Source organism: Talpa occidentalis, unplaced genomic scaffold (genome assembly GCF_014898055.3).
Source record: "Talpa occidentalis isolate TD23 unplaced genomic scaffold, MPIMG_talOcc4v2.1 talOcc4.6, whole genome shotgun sequence".
NCBI classification, from domain to species: domain Eukaryota; kingdom Metazoa; phylum Chordata; class Mammalia; order Eulipotyphla; family Talpidae; genus Talpa; species Talpa occidentalis.
Window position 1 is genome coordinate 120,971,148 of NW_023604972.1, and position 12,866 is coordinate 120,984,013.

At 36.3% G+C, this 12,866-nt stretch overlaps 1 protein-coding gene across 2 annotated transcripts in view; it reads right to left on the reverse strand.

Moving 5' to 3' along the window:
- WDR70 (WD repeat domain 70) overlaps positions 1-12,866 on the reverse strand; it is a 194,527-nt gene that overhangs the window by 134,774 nt on the left and 46,887 nt on the right. For both annotated transcript variants that reach the window (XM_037530393.2, XM_054688324.1), the window contains one exon: positions 4,536-4,689. In XM_037530393.2, coding sequence (XP_037386290.1) covers positions 4,536-4,689 — 154 coding nt within the window. The remainder of the gene's footprint in view (positions 1-4,535; positions 4,690-12,866) is intronic.

Below are 12,866 nucleotides of genomic sequence, written 5' to 3' on the forward strand. Positions count from 1 at the left end.
CCCATCCATGTTGGTCTTTAAGGAAGGACCCCCCCCAAGACAGAATTTTTAGTGATATTTGTTGACTGGAGTTGAAACAGCACTGTGGCACATAGAGGATATTTTTTAAAGAACCAAAAGAAAATGATCCCCATTATATAGGATATTAAAATGAAGGAACATGTGACCCCTTTATGTCACATACTCCAAAAATGAACACAAACTGTAGGTTAAACTGAAAAAAATCTAAGAGTTGTTTCTTGTTTGTAATGATAGGAACATGACAAAGGCAATGGGAATGTTAAGTACCCTTGTGTTAAAACAATGACCAAAATTAGTCATAACAAAAATGAAGTTCAACTGAGGATTCTTAAATGGATCTAAACAGATTCCGTACAATGGCTAACATTTGTGGAAAAAAATTTAAAGTGACACCTATTAAAGGTCAGTGACTCAAACACTTTCCTCAAATAAACTAGTTTTTCTCCTTTATCTAAACATAGGGCCTCCTGGGGTTGAAAAAAGAAAAAGGAAATTTTTACTTTATTTAGCAACCTTATCTGGGGAGAGCCTACAGGAAAGAATTAAGAATTAAGCACTTATTCATTTCTCATAATATGCTATGCTTTATATAAAAAAGGGCATGACTGGTCCATGATCAACATTAGTTTCCTGGATAGACACACACACACACAGTGTTCTAGTCTACACTAATCTGAGGTGTAAAATAGCTGCCATGCTTTGAAGCCATTTGTAGTCACCAAATAGGGTAAGGCCCAACATGTGGTGACTCACAAAAATGAAAGGACCCCTGTCTTTGGCAAGGTGAGCTAACAGCGAGGGGCAACTCCTAAGGAGATGAAATGTAGCAAAGAATCAATGTGAGGCTTGAGCCAAAAGTCCTTCTGAACTGAGTCCATTCACAGGCTGTCAAGAATCACCAAACTTCTTGAAAAACCAAAATTTTGTGTGAGTACATTTTATCAGAGGAAATGTTCACAGCTTTAATTTGGGGGTAAGCACAGTTTTTCTCTAAAGGGTTAGATAGTAAATATTTTAGACTTTGGTCTCCATTCCAACTACTCAACACTATCGCAGCAGCGCAAAAAAGCAGGCATAGACAATAGTAAATGAATAGGTATGGCTGAGTTCCAATAAAACTTTTATTTACAAAAAAGGGTGCCTGCTGGATTTGGCCCACAGACTGCAGTTTCCCAACCCCTAGTTTCCCAACCCCTGTTGTAATCCATCATACTCTTAGTCATTTCCTTCTATGAATCAAGGACTCTGAAGTCCAAGTCTTTTTAATTCCTGGACAATTTTAAAATCCATTTGAACACATCAAAGAGATAATTTCATTCTTCTTTGATCTACTCAACTCCAATTACCTCTTTCAAGATATTTCAGCAGCTCCAACCATGGCTAACTCTGCCATTACCATGAGTAGCTCCTTTTCTGATATCATGAACTTCCATTATTTATTGATTTAACAAATATTTATTACCTGGTAAGTTCTGGACTCTACATATCCACTTATTAGTCACACAATTTTCTATTTTCCAATTCTTTAGCTTTATTTTCAATATCCCAAATACCAATTCTTTCAGCATAAACCCGAATGACTTTTGCTCTACCTAAATAAACGACTTTTATTCTGGAGTAACTTCCTTCCTCCCTATAACTATATGCCATTCAAATGCCCAGGCTACTGAATAATATGCAAGAATATCATTCGAGCATGAAGGATGATCGTCCCTACAAATTTACATCCTGTAACCCTTAGTGTTCCCACAATTCTTCACATCAATAGCTATTCTGCCTTTCATAATGAAAACCTCATCCCACTTCTCCCAACACAAAACTAGGCAACAACCCTTCCAGTGGGTGGCTGACACTGTCACTTTCCTATCCAAGGACCCCACCTCTAAATATGTCTGCGCAGGGCCTCCCTGGTGGCGCAAGGGGTTAAGATGCAGCCTATGAAGCTGTCCGTGGCCTCTGCAGCACGAGTTTGATCCCCCTAAATGGCGCAGCAGACCTCTCCTGACTTACCCGCTGCTCCTCTCAGCAGTGTACTTCGGTCAATCTGCCTGTTCTGTTCCCCACTCTGTCTCTGGTAGATCCTCTAATCCCTCTCCATACATACACACACCTCTGGCCTGTACCCCAGCTCTTGTATGCATAAATAAAATAAATCTTTAAAAAAAAAAAAAAAACTACGTGCAGGAGCACATCTATCCCTCCATTCACCAAGTAAACATACTCCCTTCTCCCACTAAAAGTCAATACCTGTCTTGAGTTTGACTACAGTCACACCACCTTTTTAGGGGCATTCAGTATTTCTTAGCATGCTTGCTTCTTACAGAACTGTGTTATTTTTCTATTTCTGTGCAACAAATTACCACAAGCTTTGGCTCTTAAAACACCTCCAATTTATTAGCTAACAATTCTGTAGGTGAGAAGTCCAGTCACAATGTGGCTAGAGTTTCTGTTTCGTCTCAGAAACCATAATCAGGATAAGGCATGGTTGAATTTCTTTCTGCAGTCTCGTGAAGAATTGGTTTCCGAGCTCACTCGGATTTCTGGGAAAACCCAACTTCATTGTAGTTGTAGGACTGAAATACCCATTTCTTCATTGTCTGTCCACTGGGGACTGCTCCATCTTCCAAGCCAGCAAATAAAAATCTTTCTCATGTTGAATATGAGCTAGATAAAAGTCATGCCTATGAACTTTTTCAAAGCAATGGCTTCTTTATCTATAGCTCCTGCAGACATGGTTAAGAAGTTATATCCTTGAACTTCCTAGTTATATCCTTGAACTTCCTGGTTTGGTTAGGAAATTAACACACTTGATTCCTTGGAAGAGTCTTTAGTGTAAGTGAGCACTCTATCTTTTGATCTTTCTGAGGTTTTAGCAAAAGGTTACATGGTCACATCCTTGGCTTTTTCTCTAGACCACACTTTCAGAAGCAATTTTTTCATTTTAACATTCTTTGCCATCTGGATAGGCTCAAAATTAACTATGTCATCTAGTTCTGGTTCCCTTTCAATAAGAGTTCCCGCAATGTAGCTTTCTTCTGTCATATTTTACTATCAGCATGAAGAAGAAACCAGGCAGCATCTTCAACTGTCTGCTTAAAAAATCTCCCTAGCTATATATCCAACATCATCACTCAAGTTCTGCTTCCTTCTTCAATGCAGCAACAGAAAATCTCCCTTGAGTCAAATTGTTTTGGTGAGGAGGAACCCAATCCCTTTTAAGGGCTAATGTGATCCACTGAGATGGAAAAATCTTACTGTCTTAATATCAACTGTGACAAAGAATACAAACTAATCACAGGAATATCTCATAAATGGAGTTCATATCTACACTCATCTTAGAATTCTGCCTATAACAAGACTATGGATATAACAATCTGAAACTACTTGCTATATACTATAGCACTGAACAAATGAGTAAATATAGCGACATTGTCAGAGGTCAAGTTTCTCGCTGTTGGAGAAGGGAAATACAAATATAGAAAGGGGAAAGATTACAAAGTTAAATTAGAACTGGATGTGTGTGAAATCACGATTTTTTATATATTTTGGGTTTAGGTTATTTTGGTTTGTTGTTGACCCCCATACATCGCACTTCTATCTTCTATAATAGTTTAGAAGTAATGACACCTCAGCAGCAATGAAAATATGCAGAGACCAGATCTTGATTTGCAAACAGAACTCTTTATTAAAAGGAGCTATAGGTCAAAGTGCCCCATCTGCATCTCAGACAAAGAGTATGCCTAAGAATTCCAAGCACAGAGGAAAACACTCTCTGATTGGACACAATGAATCAAAGTTCTGGTTTAGAATGAACGAGTTTTAAAAGGCCATATAAATAACTATGATTTTTTTTGGAGTATTCTTTTATATGGTATAAAGGTTGATTCCTGCTTATCCTTGTCTCACTTTCCCAGTCACCTAAATTTTAAGAAGATCTCATTTTCCCAGATAAAATAACTAATAAACCACATGAATTCCAGACTGGTAATCTTCACAGCTTCACAATGTTTCAGGAATGATCAGAAATATTCCAATGTGTCTTTCAAACATATTGGAAAAAAGACTTTTAGAAATTGAAGTGTTAATGATTATATTTAGGTAGTAGGATTGTAAGTAAAATTTTCTTCTTGTTTTATTTTCCAAAATTTCTCTTGTCAACAGGAATCACTAGAAACTCAATAAACTTTAATGTTAAAAGGTCTAAGTGTAATTACTCTCCCTGCAATGTGTATGTTATGATATATAACTGAAAAGAGCTCTTCTGTATCACTATTAAAAAATATACATGTACGCAAACAATGGTATAAAGATTACAGATACAAATGTACCTATAAAACTACTCAAGGCACCATTACAATACAAATGCATACAATTTTATGATAAAATTATATTTGAATTGTTTGTATCAGCTAACATACTGGATACTCAATAACAGTCAATGAACTGATTGAGGGAATTATGTTGGTGTGTACTAAATTAATAAAATTCACTAAAATATTCTTTTTCATGCTTACCTTGGTGTTGGCCATGTCCACAATATACTGGTCTCCCTTTATACATTCCATTACTTCAAAACCATCTCTGTCAATCACTTTGGCCTGAGAGCTTCCAGATACAACAAGAATCATATCTCCTGTATTACTATACTGTAATGACTTGATCTGATGGCTGTGCAAAAGAAAAAGAAAATAGTCTAGTAAGACAATGAATATAGGACCTCCCCTGGTGGTGCAGGTGGTTGAGTGCAGCTCTGTGAAGCTGTCCACAGCTTCTGCAGCACCAGTTTGATCCTGGCCGGCCAGCAAGGGTCCCACATGGCGTGGCAGACTTCGCCTGTCTCGCCCGCTGCTCCCTTCAGCAGTGTATTTCATCAGTCTGCCTGTTCTATTCCCTGCTCTGTCTGTGGTGAATCTTCTCACCTTCCCGCATATCTGGTCTGTATCCCGGTTGTGTATAAATAAATAAATAAATCTTTAAAAAAAAAAAAAAGACATTGAGTATAATGTTTATACTTTCACTACATTCAGCTTTGCCAGAAAAAAAGGCACCGATTGCACAAATTGCTAATTCTATAAAATTAGAACAATAACCTCAAATGGACCTTAATACCGGTAGCTATCCTGTTAGTTGTCTCCTCCCTCTCCAAAGTAATGTATTAAAATCTTCACTACTTACCTTAAATCCTCAACCAACCAATTCCCCCTCTATTAGCTTTAATTAATTTTTATCACCTTCCCAGAATTCATTTTTGTGCATGGTGAGGTAAGTAATCAACTTCATTCATTAACATGTGGATATTCAGTGGGTCCAACCTCAAATTTACCCTTCACTACCTGTTCAGCAAGAATGGATTTGGGCCCTTAAAACAGTTTTACTTTTCCAGCTGGCCTGATATAAAGTTTTCTCCATAGAGGGCGCTGGAAAGATATTGCAAAAGGAAGGGGCTTTCCTCCTTGCTTCTGGAGTGTTCTCTCAGTAGGTCCCAGCACCACTCACAGCTCTTCCAGTGCCAGCTCCTGCAGCTTGTGCAGTTTCTCTACCACCAGGTTGCTGAAGTACTAGCAAGCAGCCCCAGTAAACTCCCCAGTACTCCCCCAGGAGATTTTGTAACAGAGTAACTAAGGTGAGATGGGTTTCTGGCAGGTTCTGCATTCATCATCCCAGAACCCTTTTTTTTTTTTACCATTCAGTGAACCATAGATTTGCCCCTCCCAAATAAGGTTTAGATCTCATCAGAGGAGAAATGGATCCTCTTTTTATCTGCTAGTCTTGTATTCTTTAAAGTTCTCTTTCCTTTTACTAAGCAATCCTCATTGGGCCTCCCTGGTGGCGCAGTGGTTGAGCGCTGGGTTGCGAAGCTGCCCGCGGCCTCTGTGGCGCCAGTTCGATCCCCGGCTGCTCCCCGGCCAACAGAGGAGGGTCCCAATGGCGAGCGCAGACCTCTCCTGCCGCCCGCTGCTCCCCTCAGCAGTGTATTTCGGTCCTTCTGCCTGCTCTGCTCCCCCCTCTGGCTCTGGTGAATTCTCTCACCCTCCTGCGTTTCTGACTGTACCCAGTGCATGTATAAACAAACAAATAAATAAATAAATAAAACATGCCTCTATAAATAATTAAAAAAAAAAACAACTAAGCAATCCTCATTACTCCCATCCTGTTATAGTCAGCAACGCTTTATAATTAACATTCCCTATTCAAATTACCACGTGATTTCTCTTCCTAATCAGACCCCCAGCTGGTAAACTAAGTTTCTGTGAAGAACTGATAAAATCAAAGGCTGTTTAGTCCCATTTGTTTTATGTGTAAACAAACAGATAATTGATAATTAGTTCTGAAGGGTAAACCAAAGTCTGCAAAGAAAGGAATGAACCAGCTAGTCACGGGGTATACCTTTATTCATGGTACTCCCTTCTCCATATAGGAAGAGTCTGAATTTTCCTTCACTAACCATGAAAGAGCAAGTACTATAAGTGATGACATTCTTTTTTTTTTTTAGATGAATCATTTGTATTTCCAAAGGGAAATGAAAATCTAAAAAACACAGTGAAATTTAAGATGACAGAATAGTAGGAAAAAAAGTCAGTAGGCTCCGTTTCTCTGGCTATTGCTCTACCAAATGCCTCTAGTTACACTTGAAGGGAAATATAAAATCTCAGTAATCCCACACTAATACTCACTTTTCTTTTTAGCTGTATAAGAAAATTCAACATCTTCACTCTGTCTCACTACTTTTCATGTGCTCTCTTTGCCAACATTAAAATGAAATGTTCAGCATCAAATTTACCATTCTTGTACCACTTCACTCTTATTTCTGCTAGTCACAGAGTTAAAAGGACAGGATTAAGAGTCATTAGACACAGTACTAAGAAGAATTAAAGGGCTTGTTCTAGGGGTATAACATCTGCTCCTCAAATTCCTGCCTAAACAACTAAGATTCCGATCAAAGAGAAGAGAAGGAAAGCCAATCTGACAGTAAACGAGAGTCATGAGGAAGTGAATGTTCTCTCAGGGAGTAACTCTGACACCAGAGGAAGGCTTAGTGACATTGCACAATTCTTTCTGTGAAGTTAGTCATGGGGCAAGTGGGAGTACAAGAGTGTAAGTGGAGGGGAGTGGGAAGGTGAAGATTGAGGATCCTTTTAAGTAGTTTTTGCTAAGCTAGCAAAACAAGCTGGGACACGCAGGACATGCAGATAAACACAGCTGTTTGGGGCTGTCACTTGGGGCTCAGGAGCCAAGGTGTCCTGATGTAGTGAAAAGCGCACCGGAATGTGAGTCAGGAGCCCAGGGATCCAAGTCGTCCTCACTCTGCCACTAACTAGCTGTGAGATGATGAGCACACCCTTCGGCCTCACTAGACTCGGTCTCCCCAGTTTCTGGAAAATTAGCAGATGGGACAGAAGGCAGCATTCTGCAGAGGTTCTCCTGAAATAGTTCATGCACAAGCTATGTAACTTTAGTGAGTCCTGGTTTCCTCCACTGAAGATCCAAGAGAAATAAATCTCAGAAGACTAGGGTTATGCAGGAAGGCACTTAGCATAGTACCTGAAACAAGTAATTTCTATTATTACTACTATTTTTTTCCATGCTCTCTTTAGGGTTATTTGAAAGGTTTTAAAAGCTTGGTATGCAACTATAACGAATACATTAAATATTTGAAAGACATTACAAGTTGTTAGTGTAAGTCAGTACTTGTTCTCATTATTACTAATCAAAATACTCAAGAGAAATAAGTGTTCTTGATCCTTTTCAGCACCCACTCAAAAAAAGCCACTCAAGTCCTATGTCAAATATGATGTACTTGGAAATGAACGTTAATAACAATTACAGAAAAGACACTCAGATTTGCATGCTATCTTCCTGTAGTATTTAATTAAAGTGTCTGTTCCTTCCAGCTATGCAATATATATTATCTAGTGCTAGGAACTGGGCAAAAAAGCACGAGGAAGAATGATTAAAAGATTCTGTATAAGAATATCAGAAAATATTAAGTTATTTCATGGTAAAAGTAACTTCAGCTACTTCAATATTTTAGCTTTTAAATTTAAGAACAGACTTCTAATACAGAATTAGTTAAGAATATATCACCTACCAGCTTAAATGTACTAAACGTTAGCAAGCTAGTAGTAAGTTTACAAAATATATCAAACAAAACTAAACTGAGAGAAGATTTCTATCCAGACCATATATAATTTTATTATAACCCTCTCTTTTATTAAAATGTATTTTTTTGTTTCAAAATACGATAAGATTTGTGACTTTATATGATCCAGAGTTAAAGTTCATGTGAAAATATGGTAAATTCAGAAAGTAAGTGACCTAAATACCTAAACAATACATTCTCACATTCTCTGTGGACTAGAGAAACTTTCTTTATTAATCCTTATTGTTGATTTTTATCGTTCTTTGTTATTGACCTTTATTGATTTAGAAACTACATATTGTGAAAAAAAATAACCTATTGCTTCCAATCTCTATGCATTATGGAATATAACACAGTGCTTTCAATATGTATTTCAACCTTTTTTGAGTTCATAATTTCTTGTTAAATTTTATTTATAACACCTTTGTTTTTTGAAAAATATAAAATTTTTTAATTATGAAAGCAATTCATGCAGTTTTGCCATGTCATATAAAAGTAAAAAATGGAAGGTTCTCCTTTCCCTACATAATACACTTCCTTTCTTAAGCTGCACCCTCCAAAATTTTCTCTAGTAACTGAAAAACACAAGTATGTATGCTTATATCACAAAAATGGAACTTTTTGGAAAACTGTTACTTGTTCATTTACTATATGAATATTACTGAAATTCATATGGAAACACTCCATGACATAAGCTTCAGAGATCTCTTTGTGGATTCATCCTCAGCAGCAGGAAAACAAAGGAGATTATACACAACTGGGACTACATCAAACTAAGAAGCTTCTGCACAGCAGAAGAGACTGTAACCAAAATGAATAGATGCCCTAATGAATGGGAGAAAATTTTTGCACACCATTCATTTGACAAGGAACTGATAGCAAAGATCTACAAAAGCTCATACAACTCAACAAAAAGAAAATAAACAGCTCAATCCAAAAATTGTGGCAATCTTTCTAATAAAAATTCGAAGAAAACATGGTTTAGAGTAACATAAGCAGAAAATACATGAGGATAGAAAACAATATTTTAAAATACATTAAAGCTTCCTTTAAAAAAGACACCATTATGGGAAAAGAAAAGGAAATAGTTGTGATTACGTTACATGAACTGTTATACTTCATAAATATCAGGTGCAATCTAGTGAAAAAACATTTCCCTAAAAGCTTACAGTGTTACTTCAGTTATCTGGCATAGGCAGTGAATAAAGTGCTAAGATAAGAAAGGCTTACAAATAAAAGAGTTTAAAGCAAACACACACACCCTTGACTGTTTCTGATGGCACTTATTGTAAATGGTTTCAATCTCTTCTGTCCCTATATAGTGATTACTGATACAAGCTCCAGAGGTAAAATGTCTACATTCAAATCCCTCTTCTATTACTTACTGTATGACCTGGCTAATTAATTAATCATTGTAAGACTCCATTCCCACATCTCTAAAACCTATGACGCCGAGGCTTCCCCGGTGGCGCAGCGGTTGAGCACTGGATTGTGAAGCTGTCCGCAGCCTCTGCAGCGCCAGTTCAATCCCCAGCTGCTCCCCCGGCCACAGGAGGAGGGTCCCACATGGCGCACAGACCTCAGCAGTGTACTTCGGTCCTTCTGCCTGCTCTGCTCCCTTCTCTGGCTCTGGTGAATTCTCTCACCCTCCCACGCTTCTGACTATACCCAGTGCTTGTATAAATAAATGTTTTTTTAAAAAAAAAGTAAATAAATAAATAAATAAAGCCTATGACACCAAGCAATCATGAGAATTAGCTGATAGAGAACTCAGTCCAGCCAGGCTCAATTAATATTAACAATGATAATGAGATACATTATTAATGCTACTATTAGGTAATAGAACATATCTTTATTCTTTAGCAAAAGAAAAACATGTATCTCTATATTAAATAAGTAATTTATACACCTGGAGACAAAAACTCTACAGATATAAAAGGGCAAATTAACACATTTTACCCCATCTTGGTCTCCCTTTTCACTATAAACAAATTGGTTTCTTGTGTACCTTTTCAGGGACACTTTTATGCATCTATAAACAAGTGGCATATATTGCTTTTCCAAGCTTTCTTGAAGCTATATTCTATTCTATACTGTGTTTTTTTTTCAATTCAATGTTTTTTAAGATTACTCTACAACTGAACTTTTTCTTGATGCCTTATGTCAGCATCTTACAAATTTGAGTAGTAGCACCTTCCTTTTAACAGGAAAATGTTTAGAGATCACTTTGTGAGGACAATTTTTACTATAATATTATTTAACTGAGTATGTAATAAGGCTCTTTATACTTACAACTCATAAAACTAGAAGTTCAAAATGAATTTGAAAGTAAATACTAACCACTCCACATCCACGCTACCGACTATGATCAAAGACAATAACAAACACTAGTGACATTGTAGAGAAACTGAAGCTTTATATATTGTTGATAAGAATGCAAAATGGTACAGTCAGTTTGGAAAAGTTTGTCAGGTTATTAATATGTTAAACATAAAATTTATCATATGATTGAGCTAGAAATCTTTTAAGTATCTCAGTAAGAGAGATGGAAAAATATGTCCATCAAAAGACTGGCATACGCATATGCTCATAGCAGCATTATTCATGATTATTCAAAAGTGGAACCAACTCAAATGTCCATCAACTGGTGAATGGACAAACAAAATATGTCGTAAGTATGAAATGTGAACATAAAAAGGAAACTACTAGTGTATACTACACCATGCATGAACCTCTAAAACTTTATGCTAAGTGACAGAAGCTACACACAAGAGACCACATATATATGTATGTCTGTATGTATGTCCATATATATTAATGTATATTAATGTATGTTTGATTCCATATATCTTAAATGCTCAGAAAAAGCAAATCTCTGGAGACAGAATGTAGATCAGTGGCTGCCTAAGACTGGAGGTGGAAATGAAAAACTACTGCAAATGGGAGTGAGGTTTGTTTTTAGGATGATGAAAATTAAATTGTGGTGATGGTTGTACAAAAACTGTGAATTTAGTGAAAAATCACAGAATTGTATCTTGAAATGAGTGTGTTTTATGGTGTAAATTACACCTTAAAAAGGTAATTTTGAAAAAGTAATACTAAAAGAACCACTAAGATTCCAATTAATTTCTTAAATGTGGTTTGCTGAAACAGTGCCTAAAAATTTAAACAATTTTTTTTATTATAGAAAAACTTAATTACATCACTCTATCACAATCCTCCAATCTGCCATCAGATGAACAAGTTACTTGTTGCTGTGACAGCACATGTCTATTTTACTGTGTTCTAGTGGTGATTCAATTTTCCCACCAACTGTTTCTTTTATATCAAGTTCTGTAAAAACTTTGTTGATATGCAATTTATGACAAAACAAGCTTTCTCTTGGCATCAAAACAGCATTTATGCCTGAAGCAGGTCTCTGCTCCTTTTCTCAGGAAGCCACAGCAACAGAAAGTAAAAGTACTTGAATCCAAGTGTTTTGAAACATGAGTAAACAAGTGCAGACATTGGGAATGGGCAAATGTTATCAAAATGAAAAAAAATTAGATGAATGAAAAGAATTTGAATTTGTGAGCCCCTAAGAATATGCCCATAAACTCCAATCCAAGAAAACTACAATTTGCAATGTCTTAGAAGTTACTAAAGAAAAAGAAAAGAAGTTACTAAAGTATGAGGGGTCCTGACTTCATACTAAATGTCATTCATACAGTTAAGTCATTCCGTATGTACAAAATGGCTTTAGTTAACAGTCTCTGTGAAGCATGACCCAAAAAACCTTGTCATCAATTAAAGCTCTTCGATTTCTGAAATGAAAATTTACTTTAACTTCTATTAGTTAAATAAGAATAAAAATTTTAAAGCAAGAAACACCTGACAAAAAAGTAGAATTCATCTACTTGAAAAGGTTGATCATATGACAGAAAACATTAACAAAATTGAAAACCATATCATGTGATAATAAAAACCATAAACAATTTTCTCAAAAGTGAACATAATTAAGACACAATCATTTATTTTTATTTTTTTTAAAGATTTATTTATTTTTTTTTAAATAATAAATTTTATTTTTATATTCCCCATACAATTGCAAACGCCCCATTCTGACCCCAATCCCTCCCCTCCCACCCTCCACCCCCAAAAAGTGTCTCTGGTTCATAGTTTTTTGTTGATTTTGATTTTCACTTTCTTATAGTTATTCATTTTCCTGGTCCCTTATTTAAGTTTTCTAGATTCCTGCTATGAGTGAGACCATCTGGTATTTTTCTTTTTCTTTTTGGCTTATTTCGCTGAGCATGATCCCTTCCAACGCCATCCATGTTGCTGCAAATTGCATGTGTTTATCTTTTTTGAATGCTGAGTAATATTCCATGGAAGACACAATCATTTAAATGAATGCTTTTGTGCATGAAGTTGTGCTGCATCTAACCAAACAACACTTGGTTGACTAAATTATCCCAAAATTAAAGCAAAGCACTCAACTAATAAGTCTCCAAACTAATCATGATCTGTTGGCACAGAAGATCAGGGAAGTGGGATATAATTCATTTTTCACAATAAAGAATCTGTCTCAGTCTGCATGTCCCATTGAATTTCTTTTTATTTTTTCATGTCAGATACAGACAATCCTTGCTTTGCATGGTTGTGATATGCATGAATTTCAGTTACCATGGTTTAGATAAATAATACCAGGCCCCAACAACATGGT